Source organism: Stegodyphus dumicola, chromosome 8 (genome assembly GCF_044657685.1).
Source record: "Stegodyphus dumicola isolate Sdum_Otavi_A_Nest chromosome 8, ASM4465768v1".
Taxonomy (NCBI): domain Eukaryota; kingdom Metazoa; phylum Arthropoda; class Arachnida; order Araneae; family Eresidae; genus Stegodyphus; species Stegodyphus dumicola.
Genome location: NC_140775.1, coordinates 161,616,671 through 161,641,625, shown reverse-complemented (window position 1 = coordinate 161,641,625; position 24,955 = coordinate 161,616,671). Strand labels below are relative to the sequence as shown.

Here is a 24,955-nt window from a genome sequence, read left to right as displayed (position 1 = left end):
GTGGTCAAAAACAACTCCCAAAATTATATCATTTGCTACCACTGCTGTTATCCCATGCATTTTTTTCTTTTCCTCTTTGCATTTTCCACAGACAATCTTTCTTTTCTGCTGATACTTTGTGATAGTAACTCTTCCACCGCTTTGCAATGAAAAATGTTTTGCCAGGGGGATGACATGCTGTTAAATTGAGAGGTGACTGTACGTTTATTTTCCTTCAAAGGAAATTATTATTATTATTTTAATAGTACAACTCTCAAGAAATGTCAAACACTCTAGAAAATGTACTAAAATTTCACTTTCATTCATTCAACTTTCCGCCAGCACTACATAGGCAATATGGCACACAATTATTAGTCGAAGTTATTACTTATTATGAAAAGATACCAAGAATTCTCTTAATCCCTATATAACATATTACATTATAATCAGTACATGCATTAAATAAAGAAAGCACCAATAACCACAGATACAGGTGATATTATCTTCCAAAAACTGGTACAGATTCTTTTAATTCCAAGCTTCGTAGTGACGACAAAAGAGAGAAGTTAATATGAGCACTATCTAAACAAATTATTCAGCTGAAACTAACCTCTTAAAAATTAAATTAAATTTTACAGTTAAATAAACTTTACAGAGCATTTAAATTGAAAGACAATGGATGTCAAAATTCCTTATATAAAGAGCAGCACCAGGCATCAAGGATTCGCATGGATATTCTTGGATTTCTAATTACATCACGGGTTGAGTTCTAGATTGAAAAAGTCTGGAAATTTTAAATGAGTACTTATAAAAGTTGAATAAATGTATAAAAAATAGCAGTGCAACATTTTAGATGTATTTTTAATAGGATGAAAATATTTTAGTATAAAGTCATTTCGTGATTTGAGTTCTTTGTTTTCCCATTTGCTTTCAATTTCATATATAAAGTTTTTGCTTCTCACATTAATTTTTAAACCTCAAGATTTTCTCAACACTATCTTTTTTTTAATAAAATATCCTAAATTGGCTTTTTTTCTAAAATATGATAACTATGTATATGGTAATGACAAAGATGTTTTTATAGATGACTCTAGAACCTGGTTCAGCGTTAAATCTGCCAACAAGATATTAAAAAATCAGGTCATTTTCAAAAACTGCCAATCTGGCAATATGTTTTCCAAAATTAAAAACACAAAAACTTCTACTACAATTATTTACAAGCAAGAAGACAAAAAAGATATATATATTTTTAAGATACCAAATAATACTGATTATGATACTTACAGATCACGCAGAGATGTAGAATTCCCAAAGGTATTGGATGGAAGATCAACCAAATTATTAAAGCTAAGATTTAATTTTTCAAGCTTAGGTACACCTTCCAGTACTGAAGAATTTAAGCTATGAATTTCGTTATGTTGTCTGAGAAAAGGGGGAAAAAAGGAAATAATCAAAAATTTGTTACAAACAAAATTAAAAGTTAAAAAAAAAAATATTGCATCACACCATGGTTGCAATATTTATAAACAATGAATTAGTACAATATGTCATGCATAATTTACTATTTTAACATAATCATGGTTAAAGTAATGACAACAATGTTGACCATATCCATGACAAATTTTGGTACTTACGTATTAACGCCACCACACTTACGTATTGCACACAGTTATGTGGTATATGTCAATGTCTGGTTATCTTTTGGATTCCTTTTTGCCTTGTTTGCTGATTTATGATGTCATTTTTTAGTGCTACAAAAAATGAGTCTTTGGGATTTGCCAAACACAGAAGAAGATGTAATTTTATTTTTTCAGGAGCAAAATATTTTACCAAACGAAAATGTACCAATTCGCATGATATGAAACTTTATTTTAGTAAACGTATGTTCTGGAAATGTAATTTAACCACTTAACAGTTTCTTTTTTCCATCATATTAAGACAAAAAATAAGCATATTTTTGATAAACGTTTTTATGAAGAAATTCATTATATAAACCCAAATCAGCAGTCAGAACTATTACAAGTGTTGAATTTATTGATTTACGCTAATTTTTATTTTCATCATAAAAAGCACATTTGGTTAATCTTTGGATTATGGTAACTTGGCAATTTTTTGGCGAAAATTTGGCGACCAACCCTGCTACCGCAACCTGCTAGTTTTTGTTTGGACGTCATTTTGTTTTCACGAAGTAAAGGCTTTTTTTTTTTTTTTTTTTTTTAACTCAACATTTTTTTCCAACAATCTGCTAGCTGAATTACGCTTATGCTAGAACTTTTATGGAACAAAAGTGCTTAATCATGACGAAGATTAGGTGCAAAATTGGGAGAAAGTGCAGAATCGCAAACTGCTTGCTGCGTTTTTAAGAATGGCACATACACTGTATCCATGTACACATCGACCTATTTTCACTTAAAAAAACATCCCAGAATTGCACAAAGATGGCACTGCGCACACTCTTTATCCATGTAGACTGCTAAAGTCCTAGCTAGTAACCTTTATCGCCTTACCAAAATGTTGCCAAACTACCTGTTACCATATTCCAAAGATTACCCGCACATTTTTCCTTAAGTTGGCTTTTTTCGAACAAGTAAGCGAGCTGGAAAGAACACCTTTCTACAAAACCTAACCTTTTCACACATTTTCTACAAAAATAGATGTCAGAATTTAAAATGTTTTATTGTTACTACATATATATTTAATTCCAAAGAAGAATTATTAATATCAAGAAAGAAGGATTATTAATATCAAGTTCACAAAAGTTTATAGATTATCTATACTTTCCATTTCTTTATCACTAAAGAAGTCAGACAACAAACTGTCATTACTTCCAGAATCATTTAGTGAAATTTCAGATTCACTATCCGAGTCAGTATCAGAGTTATCTTCAGTTATAAGCTGCTCATTATCATTCATTTCTTCTTTTATTTTAGCTCCAAATTTAAAAGAAATAGTATTCGCAGTAGCCGGAACACCGAGCTAGTGAAAATACTCGCGCCTTTGCTTGCATAAAAGAATTCAGTACAACCTAACCTTGAAACCAGTTGTTTTGCAATTCTAACTTTACTGCATTACTAGTGCCATCTGTTAGAAACATTACACACTAAACAAGCAAAAAATTCGGGCAAATCAGTGTATTAGACTAAAATGTTTCCCGAGTGGAAAATCAAAAAAGTGCCATTTCCAAGTACCTGAACAGCATTCGGGCAAAACTGGGAAATGGTTAAGACAGTGTGATCAGCAAGTGGGATTTAGAACAAACAACTCTTTTGAAGGAAGCAGAATTCCATTTTGTTCAGCTTTGAGATTCATATACTGCTGGTGCGAAGAGTTGACTTTTGATTAAATTTTGTGAAAAGCAACTTGATTTATCGAATAAAACTATTATAGATTGGAACAATTACATGCGTGAATTATGTGTCTTGGATATGGAGAATAAACCAAACAAGAAGGTAGGTGGACCACATTGCATTGTGGAAATTGATGAAAGTTTGTTTACTAAGCGTAAAAATAATTGTGGTCGAGTATTACTCGAACAGTGGGTGTTAGGTGGTACATGTTGAGAAACAAAAAATTCGTTTGTTGTAAAACTGGCTCTAATACCCTTCTTAATAAAATAATTCAAAACATTGCAGATGGTAGCACAATTTATTCTGACAGTTGCAAAGGTTACCAAACAAATAGAATAGAAAAAGAAGGATTCCTACATGCTAAAGTTATTCATTAATACAATTTTATTGATCCTGATAGAGGAGTTCATACACAAACAGTTGAGAGAATGTGGGGCAGTGCTATATGGAGGAACAAGAGACATAGGGGGCCAGCGAGACATCATTTAGAATCTTATTTAGCAGAGCTCATATGGCGACAGCATCAAGTCAAAGAAAATAGAGACTGTTTTGAATCTATGTTAAACTCTATATCGGCCCATTTTCCACTGAAATCCGATTGACTGCTTTCATTTTAAATAAAGTGTTTTTATTTTTGAAAGCCTTTTGATTTAAAGTGTTTTAATTTATGATTTGTTGCAAAAATTTTAGGTGTAGATTGACGGCACTTAAAAACCACCAAATTTGCAGCTGCGGTGGTGTTAATATGTAAGTACCCAAATTTTCTATTCAAGACTGAAGCTTCATTACATAGAAATTTCTACTTTAGTCATGCAGACATTATTCAACAATTTATCCATCATGCACTTTTTTAGGCACAGAGGATTAAGACAGAAACAAACACTGACATACTGATTTCGGTATATATGTATTATCCCATCGACCAGCTAAGCATCACGACTCAGTGCCAATTATGGACGATTACTTCCTTTAGAATTCTACAGTAATGATTAGCGACTCATAACCATTTGAAGGGATAGTAACCTAGTTTCAAACTTTTGTTTTAGAAAGTTTTCAACAATTTACTCAATAAATACCCTGAACTTTAAAGTGCAATGAAAAAAATTTTACACAGTAACTGAATACTCATTAAAAGATAATAATGATGAAATCTGCACTGCCTTCAAAGTATAAATTATGCTTCAATTTGAAGTAACAAACAATTTTAATTACCTATAAAAAAATCAGTAAAATAATGGTTGACTACCACTTATTTTACTTTCCCTTCATTTACCAAATTACAGAAAGCAATCAATTTCACAAAAAATTTAAACATAACAGAATGAACAAGATACTTACACATATAATTCCTGTAGAGCAGGATAGTTAGTTAGAACTGGAAGTTCTGTTAAATGGTTTTGTTTAATAACACTGAAAGAAAAAAATTACACACATAAACACATGTATTATACATACAAAAAATTAACAGTTTGGGAAACTATTCAATATTAGTTGAATATAGAAACTTGAAAGAAAAACTTACAGCTTTTCCAATACAGATAAAGCGGGGAAATTTGTACCATTTATGTATCGCAGCTGGTTGTTGCTCAGATTTCTGTAAAAGTAAATATATATATTTAGAGATCAAAGCACATTTTTTCAAGTTAAATGCAACAAATAAAAACTTACAGGTTATTAATGATTCCCCAGCAGGACCAGATAGATGAATAAGAAAATTAACAGCTGTCTGCTAACACTTTATAATTTTACTTATTCACAAAAACAATTTCAATTTTATACTGAAGAATTAATCAAGTCAATAAATAATATATTTAGTATGTCTTCAAAACATTAATAATACATTTCTCTGTTACAATTAAAGGAGAATAATTTATTAATTAGAAAGAAAGAAGTCCCAAACAACAAAAGCAGAACATATTTTCATGAGACAACAACAGTACTTAATATCTTCACAGTTAAAGAGTTCCTCCCTTCATGTAATTCACATGAGCTGTAATATGAATAAAGTCTTCAGAATAAGGGTTAACATGAGCAAAAGAGATAGCACCAAAAAAATGCAAAAATTCACCTTAATTTTAAAAAAAATATTTTTTTAGGGAAAGCCAACCAATTACAACATTCATCTGATGCCAAGAAAAACCTGTTTTCTGTAACATTATAAAAACCTGCAAATTAAAATAGCCAAAATATTTCCATTCCAAAACTTTTCTAATCATTCTTCTTTCCCCACCCCTTCAATAAAACCCTGAATGTCAGGAAGTTTCAATAATAATTTATCTTTTTCTTTTTTAACAGACACTACTGTTATAAATTTGGATCATTGAACCTAACCTATGCTTGAAGCAAATTCTAGCAATGACATTTGAAACCAAAAGATTTTATAAAAATTAATTTGATCAAAAATTATGTGCAAGAAATAATGAACTGCCTCATCCTTTAAATTTAAGTTTGTTGTGCAATTCATTTTCAAAACTGTTAGACAATAACCAACGTCGCAAGTTATTTTTTTATTTTTATTTTATTTTTATATTTTATTATGAAACTACGTTATTTGAATTAAAAATTCGCCTACACATTTGGCATGATTACAAAATGCAGAAATCGTAATTTTATCTATTCTATTCATTCAGAAACCATAAAAACACAATGCCAAATGAGATTGTTTTTTTCTTCTGCTTTTTTGCTGTTGCCACGAAGCAGACAGATAATCCATTCTTACAACATTTCCGGTTCCACACCGCCAAGCTGGCAAATAAATACAGAGGCTCCTCATTTTAGTTCACAAATAAATAAATGAACAATAACGATATTTAAAAGAGAAGAATAAACGGCCAGCATGTGCGCGAGACACGCAGTCTGCTGCAGTTGAAAAACAAATAAAAATTACTAAGAAAAGCAGGATAGGAGGACAAGTTTTCCTAGAAGGAAAAATAATACGAGCATGATAAAACTATCGTTGAGCCGAAAAGGGCAATAATTACTTCAGCAGCTGCTGAAAGCCATTTCTTCCCTAACCGTCAGAAAGGGGGCAGATATATATATTAAATTCTTCACTTTTTTCTCTTCTAAAATAAAATGCAAAAATAATATAAAAGAACTCCATAGTCACAAAATAAATCCGGATAAATAGCTTGTTGATATTAATATACTATGCACAGTTAAATTTATAATTAATTTATTAAATAATTTTTTCAGCGACTTACTAAATATGTTAAAAAACGGCCTTTGCTGATTTTTTTTCATAAATATCATATCTTCATTACAAATTACCAATGCAGATATTAAATAATGTACTATATTACACTGTTAATTAAAGATGAAAAAAGATGCCTCAAATTTAACTGAATGCAAACTGATTAAGCGAACAAGGTCATTGTAAAAGCCGCTCTAATCGGCAGAGAGGTTAGCGATATTGGCAGCCGTGTCGGTGGTCCTAGGGTACGAATCCTGCCGAAGAAACTAATGTTTATAAAGGGTGTCCCAAAATTAACGCAAGATTTTAATTCAATATAAAAGAGAGTTTTAATCTTTAGATATTTATTTTTTAAGTGAATAATAACGTACATAGGATAGGGTTATTTATGGAATAACACATCGGGCAAATGGCCTCCACGGCTTTGCTGGCACATACGCACCCTTTCGTCGAAAATTTTCATGACCTTTCTGCATAATTGTGGTTGAATTTCGTTGATGCAGCATTTAATTTCCTCTTGTAATGCAGTGTGGTTGTGGGATTGTTGACATAGACCTTTGACTTCAAATAACCCCATAAGAAGAAATCTAATGGTGTTAGGTTAGGTTATTTAATTATAGCAAAGCACACTAGGGCTATCTGCTTAAGGGGAGGAATGCCTTCGTGGAGGACTTCCTATGGGAAACTGGCTCGTATACACGTTACACATGGGGAAAACCACGGAAACACCCATGCAGCCAGCCCGGTCACGGGATTCAAACCAAGGACCGAACTACCAGTGTTCAGCGACTTTACCGCTCTGCCGCCGGTGGGCCACTAATGGTGTTAAATCAAATGATCTAGAGGGCCAATTCTGATCACCGAAACGAGAGATTACACGATCAGGAAATGTCTCATGCAGTAATTGAATTGTTTCATTGGCTGTATGGCATGGGCACAGTCTTGTTGAAACCACACATTGGCCACATCATTTTCATGCAATTTCGGCAGAAAGAACTGTGTTATCATGTCGCGATATCAAGCACCATTAACAGTTGCTGCTTGACCAGCCTCATTCTCAAAAAAGTATGGTCCGATGACGCCTCCTGCTCAAAATCCGCACCAAACAGTGACACATTGTGGGTGAATTTCTTTTTCCCTAATCACACGTGACCCCAAACACGGCAATTTTGGCGATTAACAAGGCCATCGAGGTGAAAATGTGCTTCATCGCTTAGGATTATTTTGCTCGTCATGGTCATTAGGCTTCAGTTGGGTTAATTGAATTTTGTAAGCATGAAGACACAGATCTTTTGTGAGTTTATGCTGTAGAGAGCTTCTTGAAATTTGCAATCCTTGTCCACGACGCCGAATTGATGCTCCTGGGTTTTCACCAACTCTCACGCACTGCTTCAATATTGACATTTGAACGGCTTGTTTTGGGACGACCGATATGTTTAGCGTCTCCAACTGATCCAGTCCCCACGAATTTTTCAATTAATCTTTTCACAGTTGAAGAGGTTAAAACACTATTTTTACCATATTTTGTATAAAATTTTCGAACTGCGGCCGCCAAACTTTCATTATTTTTAAAATATTGTTCAATAATGAAGACATGTTGTTGTATCGTATAGCGCTCCATTTTCACTAACCCTAAACTCTCGGCTTTACAACTGTTCTTTTTTCAGGGTTGCCAACAACTTAATTCAAAAATGAAGCCAAATTCAAATCTTGCGTTAATTTTGGGACACCCTTTAGGTGTATAGTGTTTGGTGCAGCATAGAAGCAATTAATATATATCATAAGCCGAAAGCACTCTCATGTGGTTTGGTGATAGGGGAAGAACATCAGACCCTTGAACGTCCCCTGGAGCACTCTCCATCAAAATTAGGGTACAACTCGGCACAGTTCGCGACCTGTCAACTATATGGTTCTCAACGACGCAACGACAGACACAATCTGGCGATCCCCGCCTCAATAAATTTTGTGATCTTGTTCTGATTAGGTCGGACAAGTCAAATAAAGCACAACACATCACAATAAACAAAAAAAAAAAAAAAAAAAAAAAAAATATAGCAGTTTTTAAAAAAAGTGCTTTTGGATAAAGTTTGGGTGTTTCTGGAGAAAACTAATTCACTGCTTCATCTGGGATTGAAAAGAAACTGATTTAGATAACATAAAAATACGTTTTTTGGGGGAAGGAGGGACTTTTTAATATTTCTTGAAATTATTCATTTACATAATTTGTTCGCATTTTCTGTCAGTGAAAATATCAAACAATTAATTGAGTAATTAGTAAAGATAAGATCGAGCTATTTTCAGCGATTTAAATAATTTATATAATTTTAGTAAATATTTGAAAAAACGAGAAATGCCGTATTCTGGCGTGATAGATGCGTGTTGTAATATATGTATAGTAAACATAATCAACCGCGTGTATAAGCCGCATCTCAGATTTTCATCTGCATTTTTCGACACAAAAGGTGCGGCTTATACACCAGAGAATCGGTAAATCCTTTTAGGCACTTCCAAGGAATCACAAAGTCTTACTGCACATTTGTCTTACAAACTTGCACCTAACAATCCCATCACAAACACTCCTACATTCTAAGAATAGGTATGTAAAACTGGTCCCTTTTCTGCCAAATTCATAAGTATTTACAATATTTTTATAAATTCTAAGTAGTTAAAATGTACTTACTCACTTTTATCCCATACGCATACACAAAATAAATCATACAATGAATGATTCGAACATATAACTTTTTCCTTTTCCGTTTATACTTATAACGCCATTCATATGATTCCCCCCCCCCCATTTTAGAAATCGCATCCAACTTATTTGTCCAATTTAACATTTAGAAAATACGTCAATTCATACCTTATTCCTCAACATAAAACAAACACATTTATATAGCTTTATTTATATTCGCTTCAAGAATTGGTATTTAAACCACTTAATTTTCTTGCTTCCAGAAAATCTTCCAACAAACGAAAATATGTATATTATGATTATAATTAATATTATATTATATATATATTATACTGTCTTACAAACTAACTTTCAGTCACGTAGAAACGTCTTCAAAATATAAACTGGGTTAAATTTTATTCGAGGCAACATGGTAATTTAGTCTTTATTATTCATTATTAACGATTCTGCGTCTATAATTTTTGAAAGAATTATACACATTTTTTAATATATGGACCATTTACTCATCTGTTGAACTACAATAACAGCATGGTCTCACCACCACAACTCTAAAATCGTAGCTGTCATTAATCAAAAACTCCATCAATTGTCCAACAGGTGTTGAAAAGAACACCTTCCCCGAGAAAGCGCGTGGGTCGAAAGGCAAGAGTGCTTTCGGTCGTAAACGCCAAACGACATTAACCAGACAAAAGGGCAGCGAGCGTGGGACGAAGTGAAGTGAAGGGAGGAATAACGAAAGAAAAATGGCGAAGCCCGAACCTCCTAACTCTATATATCGCTTATAAACCGGAACAAGAACTAAAGAAACAAAGTATAATTCGCCCACCTGCAAAAAGTGTGGGAGAAGACATTTGTTATGCGAGCTCAGCGACAGGGCTTACAGTAACACCTGGGTGACAAGAAACCCGAAGCACGTGCACATAACGTTTGGCGTGGCATTGTCGTCCAGGCGATTATCGTGAGCAAGTGCTTTTCCTTTAATGCCTCACATAGTGTGGGCAGAATTAAGAATGATAAAGAATGCAAAATTCCTGTCGACTCCCTGGACGGGCACGGCGTTGCACGTAAATAATACGAAGGCAAACAAATTTTATTCGAAAAGATTTGCATATTTTTATATACTAACAGAATACGATACGTCACGCTGGGCGAAATATGACTAGAAATCTGAAGGCGGATCAAACAACCCAGCATTAACGTGACTTCGTCAATAAAGTCCTTGGAATTCTCCCACCGCGCAGATCAAAAATTATCCAAGTCAAATGCCAACTACGGAGAAAGATCATAAGTTTTATTTGCATATCACATTTTCCTCACACCCCCACTCTCTTGCTTCACGACAGGACACGACATTCGGGTTCGTATACATAAAATGAAATTCGCAGAAGGAATACAAATGCAATTCAAAGCAGGTTTTGTTTAGTTCTTTATTCGTGATGTTGCCACTAAGTAATTCAAAAAGTTCGATTTTGTTTAACACGTACCGGAAAAATACGATAAACTCATCCAATAACGTTTTTAAAAGTCAAAGCATTGTCAAGCAAAATGTGAACTCCATACTGAACATATTAGGTAACAAATAAGAGAAAATTATATACACAACAACTCAACCTTATGATAGTTAAGGTGCAACTCCAAGCTCATTTTCTACACCGCGCATTATCAGACAAACAAATTAACAAAGGGAACTTACTACTTTTCTATATAACTTTAATTCTTGAAAACAACTGTTTGTATTTTCCGAAAAATAAATAACACACCACAAAAATACAAATGAACGGGTCAGTTTCTTTGTTTCTATGACAATGTTAAATCATGTGAGGGATGAAAACTAGTTTAAAATCTGATGTGGACACCACGACTTCCTTATACGGTCTATTAAATTATACACATTTTTTGTTGTACTTCATTTATACTCAGTTCCTCGAATTTCATTAGAGACATATTTCTCATTCCATCAATTCATTTATCACTTCGGACAAGGCTTACATAAAATTCATTAAAATTATCAAATACAAAATAAAACCTAAAACACTTAATACAGTTAAAAAATCAGTTTTTGCAATTAAAATTAAAGTCCCTACAGAAGAACAAGCAATTAGGCCGGCGGTTGAAAAGACAACATTTTTATTAACTTCCCCTACAGGGTAAAAAATACTGGAATTAATGCACAAACTAACTAACTATGCTACCAACAAAAGCTGTCTCGTCGGACTTAGCTCCAATCGCACCTCTACAATTGTTGATAATTCTACAACTACTGCATGCATATAAACTAACAACATTGAATACTTAACCGAAGCACAAGAGCAACATAATTCAATCACTTTCAAAGCAAAAAATGTACGAAAAAAATCTCTTCTAAATCCATTTCATAATCCGTACTGGAAAAAAGTGGTTTTTATTCTGTCCGTACGTACAGACATCATGAAAAAAGAAAAAAAAAATCGTCCAAATGGATTTGAAAACTGTCAAAATGGGTATTTCCGTTGAAATATGATACCCGAAATGTTTCGCGATTACAATATTTCCTTTAGTTCGTACATGGAAGTAAAAATGAAAAGATACGTAACATGCCATCGACAAATGAATTTTTAAAACTTTTGTTTTAAAAATTAATTGGAAGCAGCAATATTCTCAAACTTCGGCAGGAACAACTATTCACATTATCTCAGACATAAAGTGCAAATAAAGAACATATTTCTAATGCAAATAAAGAATATACAGCATTTCTCTGAAAACGTCTCTAACGACAAAGATTCGTTAATTTGCTCAGGAATGCAGATAATCAGGATCTTACAGCATTTCACATTTTGGAAAACCCAACAAAATAACTATTCGGCGGGAGCTATCACCATTATTAAACCCAACTCACATTGAAGGTTTAAAAAAAAAAAAAAAAAAAAAAAAAAAAAAAAAATTCCTACTACACTGTAAATTATGCAGAACATAATTAAATAATGTAAATAAACACGACTTGAAACTTTCCCAGCGACTCAGCCGCAACAGAACTTTTCCAGACCTTCATGTGCAAAGCTCGGCTAATTGGTGAGAACGGAAGACCCAACAATAAACATGAAATGAATTACACACAGAGCCGACGGCAAGTACGCACTTCATTACTACATTCGGAAACGCACTTTACGTTTTCCGCCACCACGAAGAGGTAATTTATTGCGAAGGAAGAAAGCCATTACTTCACTAAATGATGCAACACTTAATGATACTTAAAAAATTTCAGAACTTCACACGGCAAGGTGCAAATTTTTTCTGCATAAAAAATTACGAAATAGTTTAAACAGAAGCCAATTTCATATATGTCATAAATTAAATCAAAGCTAAAAGTTTTGAGAAAGTATTCCAACACATTATCATTTGAAAAGCAGAATATGTTTTGCTATTCTACTACTACTGCTTCAATTAATACCTTTTCTAATTTTTCCTTTTTTTAGGGGGGGGGGAGATAGAAGATAAATGCTCTACAACTTTAATGACTTGAGACACTTATTCTTAAATTATTAGGCCTACTTGGTAAGCTTATAACTATTTCAGGTGTTAAGCTGAAATCAGTATAGAGATCAAATTCTTTTTTTAATCGTATGATTTTTATACTTTTAGATAGTTTTTTAAACTTTTCCGAAAAAACTACTATTTTTATACTTTTACATAGTTTTAAATATTTTTAAACTTTTAAAAATCATATGATTATATCGACGTGTTAAACTTTTAACAGAAACACAAGTGGTTCGCAATGGCTGAAAACGGGTGGCAGTTGAAGCGATTCAGCGAATACAATGGTGCGACAATAAAATGCTAACACCCTTGAGCGGCGGGAAAAAAGATAAATAGTTATCTATGTCTTAGCTTGAGTAGTACTCGCTTTTAAATTGAGTTTTTGAAACCAACTTTCAAATATTCTGTTCGGGAATTACCACAATCGCTTCAAAGCATTCGAACATTTTATTTATTTATTTTTTTTTTTTAAATCACCTTTTACATTTCTATATTTTTCCTAGTTAGCTGAAACAATCAACAATTTGCAAGTCTGTCATTCCAAAGGCGGAAGAAAAGTCTTCCACGAACTTAATTATGTTATGACGGGAATGGAAATTCAGAAGATAACGGCGGGAAGCAACCTTGCACATATTGTAAACACTAAGCTACGCGAGATACATAGCACAGATAATAAGACAAGGCAGGATAATAAATATTACATAAGCGTTCTTAGCGGTAAAAATATTTCAATAAATTCACTCGTACAATATATCGATAAATAATAATCGCAGTGTGTGAAATTTATCAAACTCAATATATTTTCACAAATTTTGTATACATGTAAATAATTTTAGTGAAATTATATGTAAAATTGTAGTATATCTTGTGTAACATGAACATCTTAACAAGAAAGGTCTCAAGAGACTACAGCTTCGCGATGGTTCGTAAGCTGGCGATGGCTTAGGAGACTAATTTTTGTCGCCAAATTGGAGAGAAATCACAAAATGACGCTACACTTCGGTTCGATCCCCATTAGTCTGATCCCAATGCATTATGGGGATTCGATACCCCAAAATCAATGAAATTACCGATTATTCAGTTTTTTGCTGGAAAAGTACCTTAATACCCTTAATACACTGAAGAGAAAATTTGAAATGATCTATGCCATAAAAAGGTTTTTAAAAATGTTGACACCCCTTTAAATACCACACCCCTTAAGTGGATTTTTTTTGGGGGGGGTTGTTTGTTTGTTTTATTTTTTTCTTTTTACTTCTTAATTTTTTTTTAGTAACTTACTAAATATCAGTGTAAATGAGAAGGAGTGTAATTAAATATGACTCCAACTATAAAAAAAACTCTTTTATGTGTATATACTGATTTATTTAAATGCAAATTAAAGTAGGGAAAAAAACTTTTCACCTTTAAACTGGCAAGTTTATATATTTATACTGAGCTCAGCAAATAATTTTCTGTGTATTATGTCAACTTTGCTATACTTATTCAAAAATTGAAATTATCTGTGATTAGACACGAACAGAAAGAGGTACTGCAATGAAAGTAATCATGTTTCTGACTGTAGAATTATTGAAATAGTGCTGCAACAAACATTAAACTCTTTATTAATTAAAATGCACATAAATTAATTTAAAATGCAATTTATATACGAGAACAAATGGCTAAAATAAGAGAAGAAATCACATAAGCTGCTGAGAGCTTTTAAATAAAATGTTTTTTGTCTCTTAAATTTTCAAATTTTGCTTTTTAAAAAAATGAATAAAATGACAAATTAATATTATTAATAATGATTATAAGCGTTTTAGAAAATATATTACAATTAAATCATGCATTGAATTGTTTTGAGCATGTTTTAAAAAACAGGTAAAAAAAATTCTACTTGCATTTTGATTCTTTTGCAATATTTCTACCAGATAAGGTTTTAAACAAAAGCTTGTAATTTATATTCATGTTAATTGAGAAGTACTAAGTTTTATTATATATATATATATATATGTAGTGAAATTCAGTAATAAATTTTTTAAGAAATCTGAAATAATTTAATGACCATTCAGACAGTTCATATGATTATATCGACGTGTTAATAGTGATTCATATGAACTGTCTGAATAATCAAATGATTTAATGACCATTCAGACAGTTTACATTCTTTAAACTGCATTTTCACAGTTTGCAATCTTTCAATATATCCTTTTACTTAAAATCCTAAAACTTGTTCAGATATGGACCAATTTATTTAATAATTTTACTGCTTATTTAAAATTATATACTAAATAGAATCAAGCATGGGTTTTGAAAAATAGTGAAAAGAAAAATTATTGGAAGTGAAAATGTCACTGAAATCATAATTTTTTTTTGAAGTTTTTATATAAAATTGTGCTTTTTATTTTTTTTTCTAAGAAACTAATTTATTAATTGCAAAATTGATCCATAAAGTTATTAAGAACACTATTTTAAATGCAATAAAAATTTTGAAGCAAAAATATTGAAAATTGTAGAAGAATGAATTTTTAATTGTTGAATTTTTTTAAATTAAAATTAAACAAAAATTAATAGCAAAAATTTTGGTTAATCTCCGGATTATGGTAACTTGGCGATTTTTTGGCGAAAATTTGGCGACCAACCCTGCTACAGCAACCTGCTAGTTTTTTTTGGACGCCATTTTGTTTTCACGAAATAAAGGTTTCCCCCCCCCCTCCTTTTTTACCTCAACATTTTTTTCCAACAATCTGCTAGCCTAATTACGCTTATGCTAGAACTTTTATGGAACAAAAGTGCTTAATCATGACGAAGTTGCGAAATTGGGACAAAGTGTAGAATCGCCCACTGCTTGCCGCGTTTTTATGAATTGCACATACACGGTATCCATGTACACGTCGACCTATTTTCACTTAAAAAATCATCCAAGAATTGCACAAAAATGGCATTGTGCACACTCTTGACTTTATCCATGTAACACTGCTAAAGTCCTAGCTAGTAACCTTTATCGCCTTACCAAAATGTCGCCAAACTACCTGTTACCATATTCCAAAGATTAGCCAAAATTTTTTCTTTCAGCTTAAAACCATTTTGTCTCATAAAACCACTTAATATTATTCATGAAAAGTAAATGAAGGTTCTTAAATAAAAATAAATAAATAAATAAAAATCATTCAAAAGGTGCCGAGTCCCCTTAACTGTAACTGTATACGATCCCACAAGCATGCCTTCCAGCAACTTCGAGAAATCGGAAATTTCTCGGCGTTCGATTCAAACTATATAAAACCGGAAAGAGCGTTACCGATTCCGATAGTTCTTAGTTTTGAGTGCTGAGAGATCTTCGTGCGAGCTGTGTTTAACTTCTTAGTAGTTTGAAGTGGTAACTACTGGCTATGCTCTGCCATACTGAGAAAAACTATCTGCGTCCTTTTGTGAAAAATTCCAGAACTGTACACTGTTCCTCTTGGAAAAATAAATTTTATCAAGCTATCATCGGTTCTGTGTGCATTCAATTCATTACGCGCGTAACAATATATGTGAATTCTGAAAACAATCCGGTACAAAAAGCGTAATAAATGCTTTAGAAGTATCTTTTATTAATTACACTGACGCTTCAAACAATCAATTATTAGTTGACCATGTTACTAATTACATGAATTTGAATTTACATCTATTATAATATTAAAATCAAAGATCTTATTTGTTAAGAAATGCATTTATTGTTTTTAATCTCTGAAAATTTCAAACTGAATCAGTCAAAATGTTTCGCGAAATGACAATACTGACAACTAATCATGCCTGAGGTTGCAAGGTTAAACAAAATCAAAGAGCTGTTCTGCGCCAAGAACCAAACGTTTGTGCCTATTATACGATGTTAGAAGCATCTTTTACTGACCGCAATGCCGTAGTTCATAGTTTGATTATTATTACTTTTTAAGGCTAGTCATTTTAAGGCTTTGGCCACTACTAAGGATAGGAGCAGTGATCCTTTTTATTACGGAGCCACCTAATAGGCTTAAATGCTTAAATGCTAATTGTTTATGCTTATATTAGCCCAGTTGGGCTTTGCCTATTAGGAACTGCCTATTAGGAATTGTTGAGAAATTCCTAATAGGCGGCCACCGTTTTCTCCTTATGAAGAGTCAGATAATTCTCTTGGATTCGAACGCGGGCCTTTCGGTACGCAGTCAGAGTCACTAACAACTTTAAAAGACATTTCTAATATTCTAATACCGTGCAAGAAATAACAGTTGAGTGTGAATATTCTAGCGAGTTGTTCTTCCTGTAATAACAAAATTAAATTTGCATAAGTATTTGACTAAATGAAAAACTTGATTATTCAATGAATTCAAAAAAATTTTAAAGGACGGTATTCATCATTTGCGCTCGTGCAGTATAATGTACAGCAACGTCGGTCCAACTATCTCATGATTTCATATTCGAGTCCGGACAAAAGTAAGCACGATCTATTTTCTAAGCTACATTAACAATATTACTTAAAGTATTTATCCTATAATATTTTGGCTTGGACTTTTTTAATTTTTCTAGTAAAAGCTGCAGTATTCCATTAAAAAGTGTTAAAATTAATTCATAGCGATACATTTTTAGCTGTATCATATTTTATTTTTTGGATTGCTATGTTGCATTACGCTACCGTGCGCTAATTATTCACGCGCTTCGGCAAGTATTTCCACAGCGTGAAATGTAAACTGAATGTTATCCTAATTTAATCACCTTAATTAAGCACATTTTCTAATTTAAACACCACAACTCGAAATGAAACCTGAAAAACTACGATATTTTAAAAGAAACAAAGCACTCAATAATTTAAATCTTTATATTTCCATACTAAAGCTAATTAACATATGTATAAAACACATTTCATTTACAATATACCGAACTCATAATCTTTATGAATATATACAGATTGGTAACTAAGAGGTAATTCTTTTATCATCATGTTACCACAAAATGCAGAAATCTTTCAGTCCCACAACAAATACCGCTGGCTTCGCTAATTTATTTACTGAAAAAAATATTAATCCGTTTTGTTTATAATGTAGTTAAAGAAAAATTTGACTATGTAAAATCACGTATGTTGAAAATTCTGCTTCTTTGCGAAATATTATGAGTTCAATATCTGTTTTCATAAGAATCACAAACTGAGAACATATGACTGAGAAACGATAAGATTTTTCAAGAAGTATGACTCAATAAAGTAAATCAAATGATTTTAAGAAAGTATTTAACCTTTAGAGAGAAATCTTTTTTCTCCTAGATGTATTGACACAGTCGCCTAAAAAGCGACTCGGTAAATAGAGGCTGCAATATAATATACAAACCGCCCTATGAAAACTAGCTAAAAGCACGTAATACGTGACCATAGCGTGTTAGGTCAGATTTGCGTCAAATAGTGTGCATGCGACCTTAGAGCTATGCGTAAAAACATAAAAAGGTGTTTGCGGTCTGTTTGCGCAGCTGCAGCCGACACCTGACAATACAACAGTCATTACACCTGACAATAAGACATCAGCGTATACTTCCTAATGATATGGATTAGTTCATATGTGAGTTCCAACCTCCAATTTAAATTATGTAGCCAATAAAACTAATAACTCACTCAAAATTCGGAAAGAAAAGTTCTGAGATTTATTTAATGAAAAAACATAAATAAGAAAAAAATGAGTTTAAAATCAATTCAAAATAAAAAATAACTAGCTTATGACAAAGAAGAATGCGAGGTACGGACCTAATGCTCCAATGTTCAAATCAGAAAGTGATGAATACCCAGGTATCCTTTGTAAATAATTTGTTAAATGTTTAGATTTAAATCTAAGGGCAACGTTCGTGCAACTGAGTTAAATGTGAGCAACAAACTAATAGTTTAATTCTACTAATAGAATTTGGTGCTTGTTTCCCATTAGACGATTGAAATTACACAGATTAAATCCAATACAATATAAAACAGAACATTAGGGAAAGTGCACGACAGTAATGCACAACAAAAAATTACACCCAAGAAGGTTCTTGGTGGCATAAAAAAACGAGTTCGATTCCCTCAAAACCCAAAACAATAACCCTGGCATCAGCAAAAATGTGAACGAAAATCGAGATAATTTGCGCATTCATATGGCGATAAAGACATCATAATTAAATTCTGCTCTTTCCGAATTTAAGAAAGTTGGTACAATACTAAGTTGCACAGAAAATCTTACGCTTCCGTAACATGCTCAGCACAAAATTCGACGCGGCTGTGGTCAAAGATGGGGGGAGCACCACCAATCAGTACGTATTACACGTGTTAGAAGCATCTTTTACTGACTGCAATGACGTGGATCGTGGTCAGTATAACGTAATATTATATGGAAAAATTGGATATAACAATGAAGAACTCCTTCTGTAAACGCGGTTTTCTTAAATCTGCCGAAATCAATACCCTAGAATATATGAGGGTGAGTTGAAGATAACATCGACAAAATGGAGAATCTAGTGTTTTGTGTCTATGAACGAGGGTATAACGCTTATGTATTACCTTTTCTTTTTCCGGTATGACAACGTATACGTACTAAATAAAGTCATTTTGCAGCACCGCTGTTCCAACAAAAAAATGCATTTCCTCATTCGGCATCACCAGGAAAAGGTAAGGTTAGGTTAGCTTAATTGAAGCTGGCGAAGGGATGCCGCCTTCGTGGAGGATTTTCTGAGATAAACTGGCTTGTATTCATATATACATTGGGGAAACCATAAAAATAACTCTGCAGCCAGCTTATTAACCTGGGTTCATTGGTTTATTTGATTACGGAAAAGAACTCAAAAGATTATCTACCTAGGACAAGGAATGCTTTCGTGAAGGTCTTTCTAAGGAAAACTGGATCGCATACACGTTAGACATGGGAAAAACCGTGAAAATATCCATACAGCCAGCCCCTCCGCTGGAATTCAAAGTCCGGAACGAACCACCAATGTTCAGCGACTTTTACCGCTCGCTCGCTGGTAAACCCGTCCACCTGATATCGAACCCAACCAGGTCGAACTATCAGTATTCAGCGGTTTAAACCACTCGGCCATCAGTGGGATTTCAGCAGGGAAAGACACGAATTACTTCATTTCTGGAACTACCTAAAATGCTACCCTTATTTTAATTTCACCGCGTAAATGTTCACGAAATTCTTCAAAACTGATTTAGTAGTAAGATAATTCTACTTTTACACACACACACACAAAAAAAAAAAAAAAAAGATCGCATTTTTACCAAGGACACGACAACGGGTCAAAGAGGCGTCAGTCATATCATGTTTTCTCATTTTTCTCTCTTTTCTACCCACATGAAATCAGTGAACCTTTAAAAAGGAAACCTCCATAACCTACCTAAAATGGTATATAAAAAGAATAATATTCACACAATACTTGCAGCAACGCCATTACTAGAAAAGTTCTAAAAATCTAAAGCAATTCCGGCACCACAATAGCTTATGTTCAGGCTACAAAAGAAAGTCGAAAGGCGGATAAGATATCTTTTCTGTCACCAACAATAAAAATATGGGCAGTTTTCAGCGAGGTGTGAAAGACCAGGCAGATCAAGTTCGAATGAAGGTGTCGGAAAATGCCACTTTCTACTAAACTATTTAGCACCACTTCAAAAGAAGCCGCTGTACAGCAAGGCCACAGGAGAATAATCCACAGGAGAATAATTCTTCATTGGCGCCAACACGGAGACCCCCCGTACACTTCGAGGATGAAGCGTTTTCTAGGTTAACAGATTCGGGGGCCAAAAAGGGAAAATTTTTGTACCTTTAAAGAAGCTAACAGAGCTTTTTTTTTTCCCCTCCCCTCCCTTATAGAATCTTCTTTGGACTAAACTGCGAAAAACAACATTCTTAACAAGTTCCAAGTTAAAAAAAAAATTTTTTAATAGAACTTACGAATACTGGAATGAGAAAAAACATCATCAGATATATAACTAATTTTTTTCTTAGATGTCAAAAATTAACTTTTGTCAACCTTCAGCTCGCACAGCACAACATCCTGAGGCTACTCGTTTTTAAGTTATGCGAAATAAATACATACGTACGTACAGACTCTACGAAAAAAATCTTTTATTTTAAATCAGTTTCATAATTTGGTTGGGGGGGGGTAAGAATCCTTTATTCTGTCTGTCCTTAGAGATGTCACAAAAAAACATAGTTAAATTGCCTTCGACAGCGGTCAAAATGGATATTTTCGTTGAAATATGGTACCCGGAATTTTTCGTGATTCCAATACTTCCTTTACTTCGTACAAGAAAGTAAAAAATGTATTTCCGAAATTTTGAAAATTAAAAAGTCACAATCACTAAACGTCTGCCTGCATATGAACGTGAGCGTTTCCGTGGTTTTCTCAACGTGTAATGTAAGTAATCTTCCATACAACGTGTAATGTAAGTAATCATCCATGAAAATATTCCATACTCTAGGCAGACAATATCCTCTACTTCGGTATATTCAATTCTGTAAGCAAATCTGCACAGGAAATAACCAGACGTAGCCCACTACCAAAGATAATTACGAACAAGTTTATAAGTATTTTATATTAAAGCTCCTCTTGTTAAGTTGAATATGGGAAAGCACACGACAGCTGTGTACAAGCTGTCATGCCTTTGCGGTGGATTTTCTAAAAGGCGGTATTACATATTCAAAATATTTCGGAAGAACAACTCTTTAGTATAACTTTTCTGTTTTGTCACATGATATAAAACAGCCAATCACTATGGATCACTTTTAGGTTACTATGTAACGACGAAATTAGTTGTACATTACAAATGATGGCTGATGATGGGGGATTCGAGGCTGTTAGCTGATTGATAGTTGAAAACGAACTTTTAATTTTTTTTGTAAAAGGAAAGGGAAAAAAATCGAGCGTCTTTCTCAATGGTAAAGCAGGTTAAAAAAAAAAAAAAAACTGTTCTTCCGAAACAATGGATGTGTGGTAGCAGACTAAATACGAGTAGATACTACTTCGTTTTCAAGTTGTGCGAGAGCCAATAAAACACACCAATGCAACCAGCAATTCGCCAAGATTTGAATACGGGAAGAGTGTTCACCAGTCTTGTCCATTCGGGCACTTAATCACTTAGCCTCTATACTAATTTTACCATATTTGTTAAGATAATTAACATGAAGCGACTCCTTAAATACAGGTTTGAGAAATGCAAGAACAAAACGACGAATGTGGTAAAGTGCAACTAAAGTATTCGGGAATTTCTCCAAAACGGGAGACCTGTAAAGTCACAGTCGCTAGATGTATTGTAAAGAAGGAGAGGTTCCCTTTATTGATGCCAAATATCTATACATCATCTGGGTGAGGAGATTTCCGAGTAAATTTGCTAAAGAAGGAGCGACACTGGGCGCTTTTCACACAGCAGGACAATGCGGAAGGACACCTGGCGGCGTGGAATTTGGTAAATAACCTTTGACGGCGAACAATAAGGGGATCTTTGCCAGGTTTCCGAGGGAATGATTCGAGGAAAATAAAAGGCAATAACTCGTGACGGTCGAATAGCTTCAGCTCACGTGAATCCAACAATGCCGCTACCGTACCACTCATTCATCACTATTGATGTCCCCAAATTCATACCCTTTAAAAGTGGAAGATTTCGTCAAAACATACATAAGTGACTAAACTACATAGAATGGCGGTTTAATACATTCCTCTACAATTGCGTTCTACTAGCTATAATTACAATAATCAACAATTTCTATAAGGAAAAATACATTGTTGACGCAAAAACGAGAGATTTTTCCAAATGCATATTTTTTAAAAGGTGAAAGTTTCTGTCATAAGTAAATAAACGTACATAAAATGACAATTCATTTCTCTAGAAGTATATTTTTTGATGTCAGATTAAGAATTAATTTTTCCTAAATTTTAAATTTCACTGTTTCTTTACCATACACACTGCCCTTCAAATGGCTTGACTGCGTTCAGAAATCAGTAGCTACTTCAAACAGATGCACATAAAGGAGAATGAGTACACCCCTGGAAACAGAAGCCAGCGAAAAAAAAAAAAAAAATAGTACATCATACTTACACAACACTGAACCTCAAATTATGAGCAAAATAGATCATTTCCATACAACCCGTCCTACAAAGCATCATTAGAAACAGACTTATCGAATGACCGCCAATAAAAGACGACGGCATGAATAACAAATGAAGCTTTTTTACATACGTAACAGACATTAACACACTAAATCGGGAGACTGTCAGGATCAATAAGAAAGACAATGAAAAAAAGATAAATCAAGATAAGTGCATTCTGCCTAGCAAAGGAATGTTCCTACCCTTCGTGTCACCCCTTTCTAATCGCTACATCATCGGTTGAAAGGTTGAAGAATCGAGGCTAGTTTAGAAAGACCACACCTCGTTTTTATTACCGCCGTTTTTTTTTTCTTTTGTTTTTTATTCTCTAATTTATTTATCGCTACACATACGACAATGACATCCCCCATCGGATTAATTCAAGGGCGTTGTTGCAACTACTGCGAACTCTTGATTTCCCTTCCCCCCCCCAAGGTCGTAGTAGCGACATGCTTGACTATGGATGAGAACATGGCGGCCGTAATTAAAGCCTTTCACTTTAGCAACATAAAACAACACATAATTCTAGGTAACGTGTGATCAAGAGAAAGCCTTTTATTCCAGTCCTCTCGTCTTTACATTTACATTACGTCTTTACATTTACGTATTTTCGGAGAAGCGAACAAAATAAGAACAACCAAAATAAAAGTTCTTATATAGAGTATGTTCAACAATTAACTTTTAATTACAATACAATTATAAAGAGGGAAAAAAGATTGCTGCTCACTTTTTTTAAGCTATGAATTTCTACTATAAATCTGCACATATAAATCTAATATATATCCTAAGTCGCGCTTTCGACACATGGAAAACGCAATTTGAATTTCGTCAATTGGCCCAGTAGAACGAGAGATAGCCTCTTTTTTTGCGCAGTGTACTTTTCGGCGTATCAATCGGTTCATACTGCAGTTTTACTAAAGGAGCACATCTTATCACGACCAATCTGCGAAAACACTCCAGCCCTAAATAAGTATGCTTATTTCGAAAGACATGATAATCGGTGATACACATTTGCTGTCAGGTAGAAATGTTTAGTCAAAGAAAAGATGATCCCTCGGTACACTTTCGAGCAAAATTGTTCTTTTTGGCTACTTCCCTCCTGCCGGAAAACTTAAATACTCTTTTGTAACTATAACTAGGAGGAAGAAAAGCTGAAATGATTTATATACTTTTTTATCATTTATTTCTTTTCTGTAATTCGCCCACCAAGGTTGACTCTGCATGGGTTCCTCAGATAAGTTCGAAATTTGCAACAGGTAGCATTAACATGTGAATAAAAAAATTTTCAGCCTTTGTCCTCCGGCCAATCTCCAGCTTGTAGGTGTTTTTATTGAGGAACCCATCTTTCACTTTAACATTATTCATCCTCATTTTTGATGCAGGACGATCGATTATGCTATTCCTCTGACAATTTGTAAATTTGTACTGAGGAAGATAAATTCAGATTTTCAGTTATAAATATCAAGGCTTTTACATATAATAACAACTTCTCGCGCAATCAGATCGAGTTTTTTAAAGATACATTCATCATAACTTTTGAATTTATTACGCTACGTAAATATAGGGTCACTGAAATCATGAACCTCATTTTAAACAGCTTTATTATAAAAAGTATTTGAGGCAGTTTAACAATTTTTACTGAAAAATAAACAAGAAAGTTTAAAAGATATCACCATATAATTAGTAAATTTAAATATGATCTTCTTTGGTTGCCCACAGAAATCAAAGAGGTATTCAAAAATTGCAAAAACTGCATTAAATCATCTCCGGGACCACTAGTTGGTATGTCATTAGTCACTGAGCAAACTTCTGCACACGTCAAGATTAACTTTTCCCGTTCCTTTAGTCAAAACTTAAGATTTTTCATTTATTTCGGTATAAAAACTAAGACTGATTAACGATAAAGCACAATAGACACGTCATCTTTTTTTCGATACTCTGTTCACAAAGGATGCTGCATTCGAGAAATTACATTATAATTACTATAAATCACTTCACATTCTTATCGGTCAGCTAGTCAACTTACGAAAACGCATAAATAATAATTTACCATTAAGGAAATCCTCGAGGCATTTCATTTAAGAATGCTGTCAACACAAAAAATGTTGTCGAATAAAAAAAAAAAAAAAAAAAAAAAGT

The 24,955-nt window shown here is 33.4% G+C and overlaps 1 protein-coding gene across 1 annotated transcript in view; it reads right to left on the bottom strand.

Moving 5' to 3' along the window:
• Nucleotides 1-24,955, bottom strand: part of LOC118187356 (uncharacterized) — a 103,804-nt gene that overhangs the window by 38,900 nt on the left and 39,949 nt on the right. Inside the window, 3 exon segments of the mRNA XM_035357559.2 lie at nucleotides 1,264-1,401; nucleotides 4,665-4,736; nucleotides 4,849-4,920. Of these exon segments, the coding sequence (XP_035213450.2) occupies nucleotides 1,264-1,401; nucleotides 4,665-4,736; nucleotides 4,849-4,920 (282 nt within the window).